Source organism: Nicotiana attenuata, unplaced genomic scaffold, assembly GCF_001879085.1.
Source record: "Nicotiana attenuata strain UT unplaced genomic scaffold, NIATTr2, whole genome shotgun sequence".
Classification (NCBI taxonomy): Eukaryota; Viridiplantae; Streptophyta; class Magnoliopsida; order Solanales; family Solanaceae; genus Nicotiana; species Nicotiana attenuata.
Window position 1 is genome coordinate 18,341 of NW_017670259.1, and position 22,823 is coordinate 41,163.

The 22,823-nt window shown below is 38.2% G+C and overlaps 1 protein-coding gene across 1 annotated transcript; it reads left to right on the forward strand.

The window, feature by feature from the left end:
* Positions 1-10,400: 10,400 nt before the first annotated feature.
* Positions 10,401-21,877, forward strand: LOC109236825 (probable 2-carboxy-D-arabinitol-1-phosphatase). The gene is made up of 9 exons (XM_019403052.1): positions 10,401-10,914; positions 12,518-12,623; positions 12,731-12,947; positions 13,029-13,147; positions 18,546-18,644; positions 19,891-19,944; positions 20,029-20,127; positions 20,220-20,327; positions 21,072-21,877. Exons 1-9 carry the CDS (start codon positions 10,565-10,567, stop codon positions 21,444-21,446), a joined length of 1,527 nt encoding a protein of 508 aa, XP_019258597.1. The 5' UTR covers positions 10,401-10,564; the 3' UTR covers positions 21,447-21,877.
* Positions 21,878-22,823: the final 946 nt, after the last annotated feature.

The window sequence follows — 22,823 nt, forward strand, 5'->3', positions numbered from 1 at the left end:
AAACTGAGACTGACCCTGACGGGACGACTAACCGTGATAATAACTCTGAAGAGGAGGTGCTCTGATGGGAACTGGTGGTGCAGTATAAGCTGGCTTCCCTGAAGGAGGCACATAAGGACCACGACTACCTGAAGCTCCTTGGGATGTCCGAAGTGCTAAATGAAATGTCCTGGGAGGATGGCCCCTACCAAAAGTACCCCGGCCTCCAGATGAGGCCCCACTGAATTCACCGGAGTGACGAGGCCTCTTGTCATACCCTCGACCACTCCCCTGAGCTAAAACCATCTCAACTCGTCTGGCCACATTGGCTGCATCCTGGAAAGAAATCTCACTCCCTGTCTCCTTAGCCATCTGCAATCTAATGGGCTGAGCAAGTCCCTCAATTAACCCCCTCACCCGCTATCTCTTGGTAGGAAGTATAAGAAGAGCACGACGGGCCAAATAAATAAATCTAGTCTCATACTGAGTGGCGGTCATAGAACCCTGCTGAAGTTGCTCGAACTGCCTCTGATAGTCCTCTCTCTGAGTAATAGAAAGATACTTCTCCAGAAATAGCTGAGAGAACTGGTCCCAAGTAAGAGTTGGCGACCTAGCTGGTCTGGCCAAACAAAAATCCCTCCACCATTTCTTGGCCGAACCTGACAGACAAAAGGTAGCAAAGTCAACCCCATTGGTCTCCACTATCCCCATGTTTCGTATACCTCGTGACAACTGTCTAGATTGTCCCGAGGATCCTCTGAAGATGTACTGCCATAGGTAGTGGTAAAAAGCTTGGTAAACCTATCCAATCTCCACAAATCCTCAGAAGACATAGCTGATCCATCGCCTGTCTGGGCTGCAACACCCGGCAGAACTACCCCAACAGACTGAGCTGCTGGAGTCTGAAACTGAGATGCAATCTGCTCCGGAGTGTGGGTAGCGGGAGTCTAGGCTCCTCCCCCAACCTGAGAGACGGCTGGTGCTACAGGAAATGTGTCGGCCTGTGCAACACTCTCCATAAGGCCCACTAGACGGACTAAAGCATCTCGAAGTACCGGGGTAACGATGAACCCCTCTGGAACCTGAGCTGGCCCTGCTGGAATGGTCTGGGCTGGAGCCTCCTCATCAAAATCTACCTGAGGCTCCGCCGCTGGTGCTACCGCTCGAGCTCTAGGCTGAGCCCTGCCCCTGCCTCGGCCTCGTCCTCTGCCCCTTGTTGGAGCTGCCACTGGAGGCTTTGGGTGCTGCTCAGCTGATGAAGCGGTACATGTTCTCGTCATCTGCGAAGGAACAAGAGTAGAGAGTTCAATTAGCATTGAGAGATCAAATCGCACGACAGAGAAGAATAGAAGTGAAATTGTTTCTAAACTCTGTAGCCTCTGGGGGATAAACACAGACGTCTCTGTACCGATCCCTAAGACTCTACTAAGCTTGTCCATGAATTGTCAGACCTAGGAAACCTAGTGCTCTGATACCAACTTGTCACGACCCGGATTTCCCACCATCGGGACCGTGATGGCGCCTAACACCACACTCGCTAGACAAGCCAATGTTAGAGTTCCATTAACCTTTTTCCTTTACATTTCATAGATTAAAATTTAATAGGCTAAATCAGGTAGGAATAAGTGCGAAAATACGTAAATAACCTTTTTCAAATTCACAATACCGAAGCTATTGCTACCACGACCCAGAGTCTGGTGTCACAATCCACGAACATACTACAAAATATTGGTCTGAAAGAAATTACATCTGTCTCGAAAGAAAAGAAAACAGGAATGTAGAAACATAGGAGGGGGCGCCAGGGCCTGCGGACACCAACAGGACTACCTTGGGTCTCCGGGATGAAATATCTGCAACCTACCTCTAGACAATCACATTTCACCCTTATTCCTTCTCAATATATCACCCTTATTTCTCCTGTTGCGGCGTGCAACCCGATCCCGCCATATCAGTACCAATCACACATTAAGAACAGGAATTTCACAATTTAGCTCAAAACCCTCCACAATATTTAAGCCTCAAACCAAAGCAAACAGAAGCTATACAATTATGAAACTTCACTCAGTTAACACTACACAACGAGATCAACCAAAATATACCATGAAATACCGATAAACCAACTTAAACCAATAATGTAATACAATGAAACTGCGGAATAATTAATACCTTCAATAAAGAAAACAACATCTAGCAAGAAGCAATTAGACATGAAAGCACTAATAAGCATGTAGCAGTTAAGACAGGAAGACAATATATTAGGAAAGGGAAAAGAAAGAGACTAAACAGATAATTTGGCGGCGCATAGGTACTCGTCACTTCACCTATACGCCACACACATGGATTTTCACATAGCAAATAAGTCGGGGATCCCTAATCCCTCAAGTCAAAGTTAGACACAAAACTTACCTCGATCCACATGCCACTTACTGCTCAATTATCGCTTTTTCACTAGTTTCCACCTCCGAACCACTCGTATCTAATCATAATTAACTTAATAACATCAATTATCGCTAAAGAAATGTTCCAATACATAATACAAGTTTCCCAACATTTTTCCCAAAAAGTCAAAAACTGACCCCGGGCCCGCTTGGTTAAAACGCGAAATTCGGGCCAAAACCCGATTACCCATTCACCCCCGAGCCCGGATATGCAATTGATTTTGGAATCCACCTCAATTTGAGGTCTAAATCCCCCAATTTCGAAAATCCTAAGTTCTACCCAAAAAATCCCAATTCCACCATGAAAACCCAGATTTTAGGATGAAATCTTGTAAAAAGAAGTAAAAGATTGAAAGAAACTAGTTAAGAATCACTTACTTATGATTTGGGGAAGAAAGAGTCTTTGGAAAATCGCCTTTTGTGGTTTAGGTTTTGAAAAATGGGAGAATGAATGAAAAATCCCCTCCAAAATAATTTTTGAACAGTAGCGGGTATCGCATTTGCGAACCGCGCAAATGAGAATTTTATTTCGTAAATGCGAAGAATGGCCTGGCATGCTAGCATCGCAAATGCGAACAAGTGTTCGCAAATGCGGCTTGAGCTGATCATAACTGCGATCCTAAGCTTCGCAATTGCGAAGGTCCCCTCCCAGCCCTACTGCTCGCAAATGCGAAACTTCTTCGCAAATGCGAGGCTCGCATTTGCGAGCCAAACTTTGCAAATGCGAAGTCTGCAGACCTGAAGCATACCAGCAAAATTTCTTAAGTCCAAATCACTCCATAACCTATCCGAAACTCACCCGAGCCCTCGGGGCTCTAAACCAAACATGCAGACAAGTCGTAAAACATCATACGAACTTGCTCGTGCGATCAAATCGCCAAATAACACCTAGAACTAGAATTTAGCACCAAATTGCATGAAATTTTCAAGAAAGTTTCAAAACTTCTATTTTCTCAACCAAAGGTCCGAATCACGTCAAATCAGTTCTGTTTCTCACCCAATTTCACAAATAAGGTATAAATATCATAACGGACCTATACCGGGCTCCGGAACCAAAATACGGACCCGATACCAACAAGATCAAAAAATTTAACCAAATTCTTAAAACCTTTATAATTTCAATCTTACAATTTTCATCAAAAATTCATTTCTCAGGCTAGGGACCTCGGAATTCGATTTCGGGTATACACCCAGGTCCCATATTTTACTACGGATCAACCGCGACCATCAGAACACGGGTCTGGGTCCGTTTACATAAAACGTTGACCGAAGTCAACAAAAATTAAGTTTTTAGGCCAAAAATTATTATTTCAATAATTTTTCACATAAAAGCTTTTCGGATATACGTCCGAATTGCGCACGCAAATCGAGGAGGAATAAAATAAGGTTTTGAAGACCTCGGAACACGAAATCAAGTTCTAAAACATAAGATGACCCTTTGGGTCGTCACAATACAAAGAACAACTGTATATACTAGCAACTTTCTGAACATTAATTTATTTTTTAGGTCAATGACTTTTGTGTGTATCATAAGCAAAACTTGCACCCATGATCGAATCTTAGGTAAAGCTTAAAATTCTTGCATCATTCGATGGTACTCAACAGTTATAATATATCTTGCACGTTTTTCATGAACTTCATCAAGACTTCTACACTTGTTTGAGATTCTTAGTTATAGTCTACTTCATTGTTNTCATTTTTTTATTCGTCATTCGCCACGTCAGCAGCGAGTGCATTGCACATACTTTGTAAGTTTGGCTGATTGTCAAATAAGTGCTCAATTGGAATAAGTTTCGGATAGTATAAGTGCTCAATAGGAACTCTCTTAAGTTCAGGTGTCTAAATGAAAGATCGTGCCAACTTTAAGTGTCTCCGTATGTATTCAGCCTTGTTACTTTTAAAAATTCCTATTAACTAGTAAAATGTATTGTGTTTTTAAAAGTTCAAAAGGAATAAACGTGTGAGGGTTGCAAAGAAGCTACTTTTAACAATGTTTTTGGAAGTTCAAAAGCAATTTCTAGTTATATTCAGTATCAATAACTTATAATAATTGTGGGATATCTCCTCATGTTAGTCAATTTTAAGAAAGGTTCGTATTTATTTTTCATGCGATGATTGCCTCGCGGTTAAATTGATGGACATATGTAGGGGTGCCAATTTGAGGCCAAACCCATCCAATCCGCCCAACCCGCTCAGAGATTAATGGGTTGGGCTACAAAACATATTAGCTCATGGGTCAATTTGGGCTGAGCCCAAGCTAACCCATTATTTTTTATAGCCCATTCTGACCCATTAAGCAGCCCAAATACGCCCCATGAAACTCATCCAAAATAAAGGGATCTCAACTCAATTTATCTAGAAATTTACTTAGTTGCCCCAATTTTACTCTTATATATATATATATATATATATATATATATATATTTTGTATTTTTAATTTTCTGTTCTTTTGTTTTTCTGCATCACCCACGCACCCCACCCCCACCCCCCACAAACCCCTTAAAAAAATTTGTTTTTACATTTTTTTAATTTTTCTGCACGCCCGAACTGCGCACGCAAATCGAGGAGGAATAAAATAAGGTTTTGAAGACCTCGGAACACGGAATCAAGTTCTAAAACATAAGATGACCCTTTGGGTTGTCACAATACAAAGAAGAACTGTATATACTAGCAACTTTCTGAACATTAATTTGTTTTTTAGGTCAATGACTCTTGTGTGTATCTCAAGCAAAACTTGCAATCATGATTGAATCTTAGGTAAAGCTTAAAATTCTTGCACTCAACAGTTATAATATATCTTGCACGTTTTTCATGAACTTCATCAAGACTTCTACACTTGTTTGAGATTCTTAGTTATAGTCTACTTCATTGTTACTTGGCCGAATACATACGGAGACACTTAAAGTTGGCATGATCTTTCATTTAGACACCTGAACTTAAGAGAGTTCCTATTGAGCACGTACGTTACATGAACTTTATTACAATTAGACACTTCTTGCTGAGTCGGCACATAAAGTGAGTTTTACCCAATATGGGCGCGTGAAAAGCCCAAATAACAGATTTTTTTGGTTTTTTTTATTTCCTTCTTCTTCTTTATGTCCACCACCATTTCCATCATTGCCTCGTACACTTTCCTTCAAAATCTTATTTTCTTAAAAACAAAGCTTTAAAAAAAAAAAAACACCAAAGCTACGAAAAAAATGGTGAGTATTTGTGATTTGAAGAAAACGAAAAGGATAAAGTGAAGAAGAAAAAGAACAAAAGCAGCTGAAAATACACCCCAAATCAAGACCACAGAGGCAAAACGGAAAATGAAACTAAAATAGACTGGAGAATTCAAAATCCAATCGTTCTTATTTGGGTCATCAAGATTAATTAATGTTCAACGAATGGATAAAAAATAACAAGCTTGCTAAAAGTAGAGAGATGAGTACCTACCGGATAAAGCTCTTAGGTCAGTAAAAAATCAGACTTCCGATGAAACCTTATTCCATAATAATAATACTACTGTTTACTATTAATGAACTGGACTGGACTATATTTTATTAGGAGTAATTTCTAAGTTTCCTTTAATTGCATTTAATATGAAATAAACACCATTAATGGGTCTTTAAAAAGCTTGAAGGTTTAAAATGGGTTACTTGATTTGATAAAAGTTTAGGAAATTAATATTGGGGTTGTCTTCGGGTCGTCATGGTGAATCTTTAGCTGAAGTTATAAATAATTTGGAGCAGTTTCTCTTAAAAATTTGGATTAAAATCGTGCTTGGAACAAGAACACACATGAAAAAAGTGAAGAACACCAAAACCACTGATTTTCAGAACACCAATTCTCATTTTTTTTAATGTTTTCTTTCTTGGTTGGGTGTAAATTAAGCTTTTCTTTTCTTTTTTAGAATGTTATTTTTATTTTGTTTATTAAATAGATTTAACATTGTTTTTTCTTTCTTTTTTTACTCAAAATAATATATGTCATTTTTTTATTCGTCATTCGCCACGTCAGCAGCGAGTGCATTGCACATACTTTGTAAGTTTGGCTGATTGTCAAATAAGTGCTCAATTGGAATAAGTTTCGGATAGTATAAGTGCTCAATAGGAACTCTCTTAAGTTCAGGTGTCTAAATGAAAGATCGTGCCAACTTTAAGTGTCTCCGTATGTATTCAGCCTTGTTACTTTTAAAAATCTATTAGCTAGTAAAATGTATTGTGTTTTTAAAAGTTCAAAAGGAATAAACGTGTGAGGGTTGCAAGGAAGCTACTTTTAACAATGTTTTTGGAAGTTCAAAAGCAATTTCTAGTTATATTCGGTATCAATAACTTATAATAATTGTGGGATATCTCCTCATGTCACTCAATTTCAAGAAAGGTTCGAATTTATTTTTCATGCGATGATTGCCTCGCGGTTAAATTGATGGACATATGTAGGGGTGCCAATTTGAGGCCAAACCCATCCAATCCGCCCAACCCGCTCAAAGATTAATGGGTTGGGCTACAAAATATATTAGCTCATGGGTCAATTTGGGCTGAGCCCAAGTTAACCCATTATTTTTTATAGCCCATTCTGACCCATTAAGCAGCCCAAATACGCCCCATGAAACTCACCTAAAACAAAGGGATCTCAACCCAACTTATCTAGAAATTTACTTAGTTGCCCCAATTTTACTTTTCTTTTTTTTTGTATTTTTAATTTGCTGTTCTTTTGTTTTTCTGCATCACCCACCCACCCTATCCCCGCCTCCACCCCGCGGAAACCACCTAAAAAAATTTGTTTTTACATTTTTGTTATTTTTCTGCACGTTGGAACTGCGCACGCAAATCGAGGAGGAATAAAATGAGGTTTTGAAGACCTCAGAACACGGAATCAAGTTCTAAAACATAAGATGACCCTTTGGGTCGTCACAATACAAAGAAGAACTGTATATACTAGCAACTTTCTGAACATTAATTTATTTTTTAGGTCAATGACTTTTGTGTGTATCATAAGCAAAACTTGCACCCATGATCGAATCTTAGGTAAAGCTTAAAATTCTTGCATCATTCGATGGTACTCAACAGTTATAATATATCTTGCACGTTTTTCATGAACTTCATCAAGACTTCTACACTTGTTTGAGATTCTTAGTTATAGTCTACTTCATTGTTACTTTTAAAAATCTATTAACTAGTAAAGTGTATTGTGTTTTTAAAAGTTCAAAAGGAATAAACATGTGAGGGTTGCAAAGAAGCTGCTTTTAACAATGTTTTTGGAAGTTCAAAAGCAATTTCTAGTTATATTCAGTATCAATAACTCATAATAATTGTGGGATATCTCGTCATGGCAGTCAATTTTAAGAAAGGTTCGTATTTATTTTTCATGCGATGATTGCCTCGCGGTTAAATTGATGGACATATGTAGGGGTGCCAATTTGAGCCCAAACCCATCCAATCCGCCCAACTCACTCAAAGATTAATGGGTTGGGTTGCAAAGCATATTAGTTCATGGGTCAATTTGGGTTGAGCCCAAGTTAACCCATTTTTTTTATAGCCCATTCTGACCCATTAAGCAGCCAAAATACGCCCCATGAAACTCACCCAAAACAAAGGGTTCTCGACCCAACTTATCTAGAAATTTACTTAGTTGCCCCAATTTTACTTTTTTTTTTTTTTTGTATTTTCAATTTTTCCTGTTCTTTTGTTTTTCTGCATCACCCACGCACCCCACCCCACCCCCCACAAACCCCTAAAAAAATTTTTTTTATATTTTTTTTATTTTTCTGCACGCCCGAACTGCGCACGCAAATCGAGGAGGAAAAATAAGGTTTTGAAGACCTCGGAACACGGAATCAAGTTCTAAAACATAAGATGACCCTTTGGGTTGTCACAATACAAAGAAGAACTGTATATACTAGCAACTTTCTGAACATTAATTTGTTTTTTAGGTCAATGACTCTTGTGTGTATCTCAAGCAAAACTTGCAATCATGATTGAATCTTAGGTAAAGCTTAAATTCTTGCACCAACAGTTATAAATATCTGCACGTTTTTCATGAACTTCATCAAGACTTCTACAACTTGTTGAGATTCTTAGTTATAGTCTACTTCATTGTTACTTTTAAAAATCTATTAACTAGTAAAATGTATTGTGTTTTTAAAAGTTCAAAGGAAAAGCGTGTGAGGGTTGCAAAGAAGCTGCTTTTAATAATGTTTTTGGAAGTTCAAAAGCAATTTCTAGTTATATTTAGTATCAATAACTTATAATAATTGTGGGATATTCCTCATGGCAGTCAATTTTAATAAAGGTCGTATTTATTTTTCATGCGATGATTGCCTCGCGGTTAAATTGATGGACAATATGTAGGGTGCCAATTTGAGCCAAACCCATCCAATCCGCCCAACTCACTCAAAAGATTAATGGGTTGGGTTGCAAAGCATATTAGTTCATGGGTCAATTTGGGTTGAGCCCAAGTTAACCCATTTTTTTTATAGCCCATTCTGACCCATTAAGCAGCCAAAATACGCCCCATGAAACTCACCCAAAACAAAGGGTTTCGACCCAACTTATCTAGAAATTTACTTAGTTGCCCCAATTTTACTTTTTTTTTTTTTTGTATTTTCAATTTTCTGTTCTTTTGTTTTTCTGCATCACCCACCCACCCTACCCCCTAGGGGTGTGCATTCGATTTATCGATTCGATTTTGACCCTTATCTATAATTACTTATCGATTATCAATTTGTACATATGCTTATCGTTATCGTTTCAATAAGGTTTCGATATTTTCGATTTCGATTTATCGATTTTGGGGGCTTATCGGTTCGGTTATCGATTACACCAATAAAAAAATTTGCGGGATTCCACGGAAAGTATATCGCTATAAACGCGCCTAACTAATATGGACAAAAAGAAGTTAAAATAAGACGAACACCATTTATAATATCAAAATTGTGTCAACAAGCACATGCAACAAACTAAAGTAAGGGATCAAATGTATGCCACAACACTCCAACGGTAATATAAGAAACAAAACAAAACAAAACACATCATCACGGCTAATTCTGTTTTCATTAATTTGAACTTCATTCCCTTGATCTTTAAATATGATCATTCCTTAAAATGTGGTAGAGGAAATAATTAGGGTAAGGGACTTAGGGTAAAGGAAAGGGTATAGATTAGGGAAAATAAGATTGTATAGCCGCTTTCAAAATAGTAGCGGAATATATATACATTTGTATGTTATATTAATCTACACAAATAGGTAATTACTCATTTTACCAAGTGTCTATAGTCTAGGGGTGTGCATTCGATTTATCGATTCGATTTTGACCCTTATCGATAATTACTTACGATTTATCAATTTGTACATATGCTTATCGTTATCTTTCAATAAGGTTTCGATTTTTTAGATTTTGATTTCGATAACAAATAATCGATTCGATTTATCGATAAACCGATTCGAATGCACACCCCTACTACCCCGCCTCCACCCCTACCCCCGCAAACCCCCTAAAAAAATTTATTTTTATATTTTTTAATTTTCCTTGCACCCAAACCCACCCCCCTCCCCACCCCGCGCACTAAACCCTCTCTAAGTTTTTTTTTTACTTTTTTTTTTATATTTTCAATTTTTTTTTCCGTTTTTTTGCACCACCCATCCACCTAAACCCCCACACCCACCCGTAAAATATTTTTCAACTTACACATTTTAAAGTAAAAGTTTTTTTTATGCAAGATGAGCATCTTTCTAAAACATGTGTCAAGTTGGGCGGGTTAGATTATGACCCATTGTTTAACCCATTTTAGCCCAAGTATACTTTGGGCTGAGTTGGGCAATGACTCATTTATTGATCTAACTCATCTTGACCCGCCCAAACTCAGCCCAACCCACCCATTTGCCACTCCTAGACATATGTACCAGACACGACGCATTATTGTGTGTTTCCGGAAATTAAACTAAATGAAAGAAAATATTGGAATAAATCACCACGTGTCACTATTTTAGCCTGGCTTCTTCTCATCTACTTTCTTGCCGAGTTGATTCGATAGAACCAAACCAACGGTAACCACATACTAATAATATATACAATTCCACTGTCTTTTAGCGCCAAAAACAGTTGAAACAGCAGCAGAATCACCATTCTCAAGAAGAAAAAAAAAACGAACAAAATTCACAGTATGTACTCCATAGCTGCAACCTCTTTCTTCATCCATAAACCACTCAAGAATTTCCCTTTTCACAATCCAAACAGACCCTTATGTACAGTTATACGCTCTTCTTCAAGTGCTACTCAAGAAATTGAGAAAGAGGGGCGGAGGGAAATTGAGGGTTTAAAGGGTTTGGAGTTTCCGCCGATAAAGGCGGCGAAGAGGGTGGTGCTGGTGAGGCACGGGCAAAGCACGTGGAATGCAGAGGGTCGGATCCAAGGCAGCTCCGATTTCTCTGTTCTTACTTCTAAAGGAGAGTCTCAAGCTGAGACTTCTCGTCAAATGCTTATTGATGACTCCTTTGACGTCTGCTTTTCAAGGTTCTATTCCTCATTTTATTTCCCCTTTTGCTTTTTTGTTTAATAAAATTATTTTCCTGAGAGATTTATGCTTTATTGTAGTACCTAATTTATGATTGAACAAGAATACTGAGTTTCTTTGCAAATTGTACTGAGAAAAAGAGACAACCTTTGTAGTTTGTCTGATGGACTGGTTTGATCCAAAATGGTTTTGAGTTGTTTCAAAAATCCCTGAAATAATCCGGACGAGATGAAAATAAGTAGTAGTAATTCTTTGTCCTCTTAGTAGTTTTAGTGTTTCCAACTTTCAAAATTTGCTGAGCATTCAACTGGCTTTCGTGATACACATAATTAATGAAGAAATGGAGCATTAGTTTTCCTTTAAGTTGCACGAACATCTTGGGTCTACTAAGAGTAATTTGCTAGTACGGTAGGTTTTCTTGACTAGGGAAAGAATCAGTAGCCCCAGTCTTGTGCTGCTAATCTCAAGTTTCTTCCAATGTGACAATTTGAGAACTTTTTCTGCTTTAGAGAAGTGCCAAATCAACTTGTCTAGATTCTGATTGCAACTCAAAGTATGTTGGTCCTGAAGTATGGACACTTCTATAAGGTCACTTAAGTAATGGCCATGTCCTGAACTTTTTGGGTTGCTCGAATCATTGTTGACCTTTGGCATGTCCTAAGCATATCTCATGATATGTATCTTGACTTTCTATCTTTGTGAAGGTGTATATTTTTTTTCATGATTAATAACCTTGGAACTTTAAAACGGGACACATCCATAACCAAAAGAGCTCGCATTTAGCAGCTCGCTTTGTTAGATTCTAGTTAGGGGTACATTCTGTAGTCTTTGTTGAGCACAATCATACCAGCCAACCTGATATGACCTTCGAACTCTCTTCTCGTACTCCTCATTTGTCTGTTCCACATTTATGGGCTGGGTGCGGATGTTAGCTGCGCAAATTTAAGGGATCCTTGTTTTCCACATTTCTCAGTTTGAGGTGAAGTGGAGTGGAAGAGAAATTCCTCTTAGAGGAAAAACGGTGAAGCTTCATGCTAGTCCCAATCCCAATGTGAACAAACACAGCTTTTCACGTACACAATTTCTGGTGATTGTAGTCAGGCTTTATTTGGGCTTATTTATCAAACTGGATAGGGACTATAAGCTTAGGCACTCCGGGCTTATTTGGGCATATTGAAAACTCAGCTTGAGTGTTTGGCTCGGCTCTTTTACCACTCACCTCTAAGCAAGGATAATCTGCTCTTTTAGTGTCTGTATTCTTCAGTTTTCTACTGGTAAATTTTCATTCAAAGGGGTCGTCTTATATATGTTAGCTCCGATGAGTTATTCTCTGCAAATTAAGGAGGAGCAAAAGTAATAATAATTTAAAGAAATAGATAAGGGAGAAGCAAATTTCCCGATTAACTGCAGCATATGAATTTTATCCTTTATCTTAGATGCCGGAGAGCAGTTAAAGGGTTTCAACTAATTTGTTCTTAATAAATCTGAGCAGAAATTGCATCTGAATTCACTTTTAGCTAGTGCATGTAGAACAATAAGAGTCTCTTTCTATTCTTTTTTATGTTTCCAAAATGGTTGACAGAGGTGGGCTGCATGTTCCAGTCCACTGCGTCGCTCGAAGAGGACAGCTGAGATAATATGGGGTGCTCGCGAGGAGGAGATCATTACTGACTCTGACATGAGGGAAATTGACCTATACTCATTCCAAGTCAGTTAAAGCTTACACACCTCCTCTGTTTTTTCATCTTGAACTTAAAATCTGTGAATATTGCATGCTTAATATTTCACTGTTCTGAAAACATATGTCTTCTCTAGGGCCTCCTGAAGCATGAAGGAAAAGCTAAATATGGTGAAGCTTTTCGTCAATGGCAAATAGATGCACCTAATTTCATCATAGATGGTCATTATCCAGTGAGAGAGTTGTGGGCTCGTGCTAAAAGCTGCTGGGAGAAGATCTTGGTCCATGAAAGCAAGTCCGTCCTAGTAGTTGCTCATAACGCGGTTAATCAGGCTCTCATTGCAACAGCCATGGGTATGGTTTGCTTAATATAAGGTTTGTAACATCTGCTAGCAGTCCGAACCTAGCTTTTATATTTGCTTCACCATCAATCAGGATTAGGAACTGAGTACTTCAGGATTCTACTTCAAAGCAATTGCGGGGTTAGTGTGCTGGACTTCACTCCACAACCTGAGGGCGGGACCCCAAGTATTTGCCTTAATCGTTTAAATCAGGTATCTGACTCTGGTAATACTTGTACTCAATTTTATATATGAACAGTTTTATCTATTAAGTGATTATTGATAAATATATCTAGAAATGGAAAACTTTCTGCTAGTTATCTTCATCATGACATGAAGATTTGAAAAACTGCTGGCTCAGATAAGAAAATTCAGCATAACATATTTTCCTTTCAGAAAGTTTCTAATGATGTAATGTCATTCCTTTAGATCCATTGATTGGTCAATCCCCTCTCTAAATATAAGAGAGTGCAAATACAACAACCACGCCTATTCACAAGCTAGTTTGGTATTCTAAGTGCTATAGGAATTCTCACTATCCATATCGCTCCATTTAGACCCGTCTTAATCCAATATTCTAATTATGCTCTCTAACACAGAAGTGATTGTTATGTCGAGGAAGAGGCAAACCCCAAAATAAAGAAGATAAAGAACATCATATTTTAACGTGGAAAACCCTTCAAATCGAAGGTAAAAGCCACGGGATCACAAAGATCCAAAAAGCTCCACTATAACAATAAGAGGGTTACAAAAGTTCTCCAATTTGGCTATACAACAAGTGCCAAACACGGAGCAACAATAGCAAAAATAGCAACAAGAGCAACAACTAATCAATTGAAGAAAGAGGAGAATCCACAAAAACGAAGCTGCTGTTCTAGGCTCGAAATCAGATGCTATGGGACTCCAAATCCGATCTCCACCGTTCATATCAAAGACCAAGATTTATGAACATTCAGTCAAAATTTCAGCCCGAACCAACGGTTAACGAATCGGAAAACCTGATTTGAAGTTGGCTAGTCGGAATAAAAAATCTGCAGCAAAACAAATACTTTTCTTCTCTCTTCTCTCTTGATGCAAGCTCTCTCAAAAACCACTCTTATGTGCTTAAGTCTTTCAAAGACTTGTATCAATGAGCATAGAATAATTCTCCAAGGTTGTCCTATTTATAGATCATGAGTGGTGCTTTCTCTTAAAGCCAAAACCAACTCTAAATAGGAATAAAAATCGAATCCAATTCCGAATAGGAATGGAAACCAACAGAGAATAGGATTAGGCCATTGGGCCTTTGGCTGGGCAACATGGGCATGTGCCCAACAAACTCCCCCTCCAGCCAAGGGGCCAAATGTGTCTTCAAGTAGAGGAACTATTGACAGGCTTCATGCCTACCAATTTTCTGCAAAACGCATGCTTATCTGCAAGCTTAACTACGAAGTCCTCAGGCTGCTCCATATAAATCTCCTCATTTAAATCACCATGAAGAAAAGCAGTCTTGACATTCATCTGCTCAACTTTTAAATCTAGACTTGCGGCTAAGCCTAGAACCACTCGAATAGAAGGCATCTTCACAACAGGGGAGAAAATTTCATCAAAGTCAACTCTCTTCTTCTGGCCAAAACCTTTAACAACTAACCTCGCCTTGTATCTAGGCGCAGAGGTATGGTTATCTTGCTTTACTCTGAATATCCATTTGTTAGATAAAGCTTTCTTACCTTTTCACTAACTCATATGTGCCATTCTCATGGAGTGACTTCATCTCATCTTCCATGGCTTCTATCCACTGATCTTTATGAGTATCTTGCATGGCTTCATCATAATTCTCAGGTTCTCCCATGTCAGTCAAAAGTACATACTCATCAGGAGGATAGCGCATGGATTTTTGCTTCTCCCTTGTAGATCTTCTAAGAGAGGTTTCAGGAGCATTCGAAGTAGTTACCTGAGCAGGAATTGATTGCTGATCAACCACAACTTCATCAACTGGAGCATCCATAACATCTACACCATGATGATCATTTTGATCTTGATCATTATCTCCATCATTGTCTTGGATTCCTTCATTTGCAATAGGTGCCTCAATAGAAACTGAATCAATATCGACTAAGCTCTCATTACTCTGAGAATCTGTCTTCTCAGCTTTGTCAATATCTTCAATAGTCTGGTCTTCAAAGAATATTGCATCACGACTTCTAATAAGTTTATTGTCAACTGGATCGTAAAAACGATACCCAAACTCATCTTGACCATAACCGATAAAGATGCACTACTTAGTTTTGACATCCAGTTTCGATCTCTCATCTTTAGGAACATGCACACAAGCTTTACACCCAAAAACTCTCAGGTGATCATAAGAAACATCTTTGGCAAACCAAACTCTGTATGGGACATCACCATCCAAAGCAATAGCAGGAGACAAATTAATAACATAGGAAACAGTGTTAAGTGCTTCCGCCCAAAATGTATCTGGAAGTAGCCTCTGAAAGCAGGCATCTAACTCTTTCAACTAGAGTTCTATTCATCCTCTCTGCCAAACCATTCAATTGAGGCGTCTTGGGCGGAGATTTCTGATGACGAATTCCTTGTTCCTTGCAATAATTATCAAAAGGACCACAATATTCACCGCCATTGTCAGTGCGAATACATTTTAATTTCTTCCCTGTTTGTCTCTCAGCTAAGGCTTGAAATTCCCTAAACACGCCAAGTGCTTGATCTTTAGATTTCAAAGGATACACCCAGAGCTTACGAGAATGATCATCAATGAAGGTCACAAAGTAAAGTGCACCACCTTTTGACTTTACTTTAAAGGACCACACAAATCAGAGTGTACTAGCTCCAATAAATTGGGCTTTCTTGAGGGAGGATGGCTATGAAAGGAAACCTTTTTCTGTTTGCCAGCTAAACAATGGATACACCTTTTCAGCTTTGCTTGTTTCACTCCCGAAAGCAAACTTTTCTTAGCCAAACACGTAATCCCCCTCTCGCTCATATGACTCAATCTTTTGTGCCACAATTGTGATAAAGTATCACTTTCCACCAGATTTATTGAGTCATTAAGAATAGAGCCCTATGTCACATATAAATGACCAGACTTGACTCCTCGAGCCACTACTAACGAGCCCTTAGTGAGCTTCCATTGGCTATTAAAGAGGGCATTATGGTAACCTTCATCGTCTAATCTTCCTGCTGAGATCAAATTAAAAGGATAGTCTGGAGCATGCTTGACATCTTGAAGAACTAACGTTGAACCATTATTAGTTTTCAAACAAACTGTGCCAACACCAAACACCTTAACTTCACTGGCATTGCCCATCTTTAATACTCCAGAATCAACAGGAGTATAAGATGAGAAAAAGTCTTTTCTTGGTGTGACATGTGAGGTAGCTCCTACTATCCAGCTCGTCTCATGGGATACCAAATTGATGACGTTTTCATCATAAGCAAAAAGAAGGTCATCTCGAACAATAGCAGCAACATTGTTCTCGTTATTTTCAACTTTCTTTCCTTCTTTAATGTCTTGCAACAACTTGCGGCAAAACCTTTTGATGTGTCCTTTCTTGCCACAGTGGTTGCATGTAATATTATAGTATTTGGACCTTGACTTACTTCTATTTTTACCTCTATTCCTGGAGCCTCTTGTTCTATCTCTCTCCCGGTTTTGTGTAACCAAGATATTTGCTTGTGAGGACGAACACTGAGATTTTCTCCTTACTTCCTCGTTCAACACACCACTCTCGGCATATTCCATGGTCACCTTACCTCCAGGAGCTGAATTTGTCAAAGAAACACGAAGAGTTTCCCAAGAGTCTGATAAAGTATTAAGAAGCCAAAGTCCTTGTATCTCATCATCAAAATTAACTCCCATTCCAGACAGCTGATCGAGGACTCCCTGAAAATCATTTATATGATCAAGGATAGGGCCGCCTTCCTTGTATTTGAAGGTCATCAATTGCTTTAGCAGGAAAAACTTGTTGTTCCCAGTTTTTGAAGCATAAAGAGTCTCTAGCTTTTCCCACAATGATCTCGCATGTGTCTCGTTCACAATATGGTTGCGAACATTATCTTCAATCCATTGTCGTATATATCCACATACTTGTTGGTGCTCGAAATCCCAATCTTCATCAGATATACTCTCGGGTTTATGAGCTGAAAAAAACGGGTAGATGCATCTTCTTCACGAATAACAAATCTTTCATCTTGCTTCTCCAAACATTATAATTTCTCCCATTTAAACATACCATCTTGCTCATATTCGCCTCCATTCCGTAACAACCCGGATAAATAACCAAGGCTCTGATACCACTGTTATGTCGAGGAAGAGGCAAACCCAAAAATAAAGAAGATAAAGAACACCAAATTTTAACGTGGAAAACCCTTCAAATTGAAGGTAAAAGCCACGAGATCACAAAGATCCAAAAAGCTCCACTATACCAATAAGAGGGTTACAAAAGTTCTCCAAATTGGCTACACAACAAGTGCCAAACAGGGAGCAACAAAAGCAACAACTAATCAATTGAAGAAATAGGAGAATCCACAAAAACGAAGCTGCTGTTCCAGGCTCGAAATCAGATGCTACGGGCCTCCAAATTCGATCTCCACCGTTCAAATCAAAGACCAAGATATTACGAACACTCAGTCAAAATTTCAGTCCGATCCAACGGTTAACGAATTGGAAAACGTGATTTGAAGTTGGCTGGTCGGAATAAAAATCTGCAGCAAAACAAATACTTTTCTTCTCTCTTCTCTCTTGATGAAAGCTCTCTCAAAAACCACTCTTATGTGCTTAAGTCTTTCAAAGACTTGTATCAATGAGCATAGAATAATTCTCCAAGGTTGTCCTATTTATAGATCCCAAACCAACTCTAAATAGGAATAAAAATCAAATCCAATTCCGAATAGGAATGGAAACCAACAGAAAATAGGATTAGGCCATTGGGCCTTTGGCTGGACAACATGGGCATGTGCCCAACAGTGATGCTTGGCATGCCTGCTTCTTGCAGAAGAGCCGATGATCTCGGATGGAGGTCGGGCATGCATGCATCTTAAATAACTTTGTAACTGCCAACCCGTTCATTAAGCTGGTCTATCAATAAAGCAAACTAAGAATATCCCTTTATTGACCACAGAAATCCTTTCTTTGTAAGTAAAGAAAGAAGGGTTCTGAATTGCTTCCAGAAGTGCTTGCTAATTTAGTTTATTTCAGAATCCCATATACATGCATCTTTAGAGTAGCAACTGAAGCTTAGGATCTTATATACCCCGTGATACTTCATGCAATAAACTAAAATCTGAACTTGACTTTCTGGATCCACTAAACCAGCTGAAAGACATTGATGTAAATGGATCTGCACATATCATTTGCCTCACGAGAATATCGGACATTTTATTGCTAGCTCCATGAGGATCTAATTTAATGCAAATTCTGAAACTGAATTGTACATTGTCAGATAATTCAAGGGCAACATATGATTTTTGTAGGTTCAGAACTATTCTCTTCATTTGTTTGTAACTACTTGATGCATTTTTCTACTTTATGGCTTTATCTGGACTGGACTTCAAGGCTGTGTTTTCTCGTAGTATCTGTTATCTTTGTGCTGTGACATAATTTTGGATAATGCAGACCCCAGGTTCGCCTGTAGCAGGGGGCAGTTCTGCAGGCAGAAAAGCTAGTAAGCGGATCGTACTTGTCTGCCATGGAGTGTCAGAGAGTGACCTAGAGGTATGCAGTAAGCAATGGACCAATCATTCTGTATTCCCAATGAACAGACATATTAGGCTTCTTGATTTCAAATTTATGATATAACAAGGTGGTCTATGACCCTGAAATAGCGGTTGCTTGGAGAAAAAGTTTATGCGAGAACAGAGTTGAAAGCATGGATCTTTTCTGGAAAGAGCCCTTTTCATCCTTATGGAAGTATGATTGTCCAAACCGCTTGCAATAATTTCTGGTCGAAGACTAGTTTGAGTGACAGATACACATAATTAAAGGAAAAAACAAAAAGAAGTGAGTAACATATACATTCGGTGCTAGGATTTTGGTCTTCAGCTAATAGAAGAACCTTATGTATCTATGTTATCACCCTCTCATGAGATCATTCTCGAAGATACCACCCTTATAGACAAAACCAATGGATGAAACGGTATAATAGGAAGAAAGGCTATATATGAACCATTCCAGTGACTCTAACTTGAGATCATATTCTTTTTCTAGAGATGGAAAATGTATTTGCCAAGTTTGAAATTACTAGAGACAATTTCTTCCACCTTTGCAATGGCTTGAGCAATTTCTATTCACAATAGTGACTGTAGATTTCTCTCTTATGCGCTCAAAGCAAACAGCTTCCACTTTTTAACTTCTTGAAACTTAGTTATCTTAGAAGTACTTCCAGAATTACAAATAACTTTACTTTTTAGCTTATGATAAGAGATATGGACGACGAAGACTTTACATCAGCAGATCATATTTCTGCTTGAGGGCTTCAAAATCTGTTTAAACGAAATTCTATCTTAACCGATTTAACAGATTAGTTTTGAACCTGAGCATAAACAAAGAGAAGGGATATAGGATGTCAGAGGTCACTTTGCACAGATTAAGTAAAAGAAAAAGAAAAAAACAGCCTTGTGTTGGTTGGCTGATCTTGGATGTGGCAATACTGCTTTTAAATTGTTATCCTCAGTGACGTAGGACATTGAGAATGGGGCTTAAGCACCTTTTGAATGTTTCTTACCTGGTAAACATTGCTTTGCACTCGTAGATTAGGTATGGTGTTGGGGAGTACTCAGGGTTTTTTGTCATCTACTATATAAATTCTGATTTGTCCTTTCCTTAACTTTCAGGTTTTTAGCCCCATTTTCTTTTAGCATGCTGGCAAGTTGTTCAAATTACTCATTGTTTTTTGGGGCGTTATTATCTGTTGCTTTGACCATTTTCTGCTTTTTTCTCATTGGTGTTGAAACGTTTACAGAGTAGTATGCCGTATTCTGGCAATGGCCCCATGAACATGCTTGGAGTTATACAGGTATGATGGTACTTACAATAGTAGCATTCAGCTTCATATCGGGGGTGTCACAACCTTACAGAATTTTATTAAAATGGGTGACAGGCGCAGAAAATAGCAGAGCTGCTTCTTGATCTGAAAGTGAGTACTATAGTCAGTGGAACTACAAGGACATCTGTAGAGACAGCCGACACAATCTCCAAAGTAAGACCATTCAGATAGTATGTTGATTGACACTCCTTTATATAAAGAACATTAGCTTACTTTAACACAAAATTTTATACTGAATTTTATAGGTTCAAGAAGCTGCTGACTGCCTTGGAGCTGACTGTATCCCACGCTATGTGGAGACGAAGCAGATACCAGATCTGGATGTTGAAACTATTCTTACACAATCGAAGAAGGCAAAAGACATGTTACTGATTTCCTAAACTTAAACAAATTGACGAATTTACTAAGAGCGTTGCATGCAGAACATTCTTAAGATAAAAATATAAGGATGCATCTGTTTTGAGATATTAAGATTTAAAATTCTGGAACCGTCGTCATCAAAACTTCTTGAATTGCTCTGAATTAATCCTGCAAAAAATGGTGATTCACTTTTACTATTTGTTGCTTTCAAATTTGAAATGATTGCATATTTGAGCCTTTATAAAATCACTCTACAACCAAAAGGGTTGGTTTTGGAATTCACTATTTCACAAACCTTGTATTGGATTTTGGTGAAATGATTGCATATTTGAGCCTTTCTAAAATCACTCTACAACCAAAGGGTTGGCTCTGGATTTCACGATTTCACAAACCTTGTATTGGATTTTGGTTTACTCAATCATTCCTTAATAAAAGTTTACAAGTACATGAACACTGTCAATTAGTTAGTCTGTTATCACAAGGGTTGTTCTTTTGGTGGTTTTGTGGGAGTCTAAATTATTTATGTTGCAAATTTCGGTGAATCGGTTATTTTATCCTGTAGCTCGTTCCTACGCTATTTCCATAGTTTTAGGTTCCGTTATACTTTTTGAATTATTAATGGTTTGTAAGTCATCCTGCATATAAGTTTTTCGACTTGTATGAGTTCTTTCTGTGCAAACATATTGTCGCAGTTGATATGCTTTCCATGCTTAAAATTTTCAATGCTTCCTCTGCAGGATGCATCAGGAATGCAAAATGTTCCATCTGGTTGGTTAAATAGATTGGAAGACAACGTCACAACATCTTTATGGGACCAATCTGGGAAAGCATGGAAACATCTATTGCATGAACTATCAGAGAGATCTGACCAAGAGAGTATAGTCATCGCTGTTGGCCATCCTGCACTTCATATCGCAATGATGGGACACTGTCTAAATCTGACAAAGGAATGGTTGGGATCGTTTCACCTGGATGCAGGCAGCATTAGTGTTATTGATTTTCCCGATGGACCTTCGGGGAGAGGAGTTGTCCGCTGCATAAATTACACAGCGCATCTAGGAAGATGGTCGATTCCTATTACTAGATCAACGCAAGCGGATGAAGAATATTAAAGTGTAAAGGTACATAGTTGTGGAACTGAAACAATGTTAATGTAACAAGCACAATAGTAAGGTAGTTCGGAAATATATGTCAGCTGTATATTGCTGATAAATGAAGGGAGCCTTGGAGCAACAATAAAGCTATCTCCGTATGACCTATAGGTCACAGGTTCGAGCCGTGGAAGCAGCCACTAATGCTTGTTGTTGGGATAGGCTGTCTATGTCACGCCCCTTGGGGTGCGACCCTTTCATAAACTTTCCGTGAATGCGGGATACTTTGCGTACTAGGCTGCCCTTTTTTCTATATTGCTAATAAATGGAAACGAGACGTCCAGTTTATTCATTTCCAAGGCCATGTCTTTATGAGCTTGCCTCTACAGAGAAGTAATATAGCATATTCACCTTCACAAGCATTGGACTACTGATCCAATGGTTTTTATTTTTAATTGGTGCCACAGTGAAAATTATAGAAGGTGAGTTGTTGAAGTTGCAACCTGCTTGCATTTTCGAAACTGGTTTTTCCAACATTTTTATTTTCTGTTAAATATAGGTATAGTTGAGTTATTTCCTTGTTACAAAAATTAGTTAACTTTAGTCAGTGGCGAAGCCAGGAAATTCAATAAGGGTGCTCAAATTATGAATAGTACTCTTTGCCAGTGTGGTATGCAAGGGTGTTCAAAGTCTATTTTTAATCAATAACAAATAATATTTTACCTTATACGTAGTATAATTATTCGGCGAAGGGTGCCAATATAGCTTCGCCCTTGACTTTGGCGCGATAAACTGAAAGTTGAATAACCATTCGTGAAATTAACTCTACGACAAACTGCTCAGCATACTAGCCATCATGCACAAGCATATTTTATATATCTATAATGCCAAATCGTCGATCCTAGCTCATACTTTAAGATGGGACATTTTTACAGGTTATTATTAAAACTGCAGTAATTGTTCTTTCATCTGATTTTATATCACAGCTGTTAATATGTTCAACAAATCCAATTGCCTTTTTCCGGTGCCCGTGACTCGCAAGAAAGTATTGGATTAGCAGTTACAGAATTGTTTGAACGGTAGAAATAGCATATCTTTATATTTGAATAACTAAGCAAGTTGAAGAATTATTGTGAAAACTAAATAAAATGGCAGTAAGAATGTGCCAAATATTTTGAGACAATCTAAAATGAAAAAGCGCATAAACAATAGAAGTATTCAGTTCATGTCCATTACACTTTTTTAGTTGCTGACGTAACGTTTTCTTTAAAATTCATTAGCTATCATAATGTTATACAATTCTTTTAACATCAATATTGAATATATCTATCTATTAATAAAAGGAGAGGCAGAAGCCCCCTTTTTTGACAAATGGCATCATGAAAATAAGATATTTGG

Excerpts from the sequence above, each read along its gene's own strand:
- LOC109236825 (XM_019403052.1), top strand. The coding sequence starts at position 10,565 with ATGTACTCCATAGCTGCAACCTCTTTCTTCATCCATAAACCACTCAAG. Across the intron at positions 10,915-12,517 it reads TTTGACGTCTGCTTTTCAAG|TCCACTGCGTCGCTCGAAGA; the intron begins GTTCTATTCCTC and ends TGCATGTTCCAG. Across the intron at positions 20,328-21,071 it reads TTCTTACACAATCGAAGAAG|GATGCATCAGGAATGCAAAA; the intron begins GCAAAAGACATG and ends CTTCCTCTGCAG.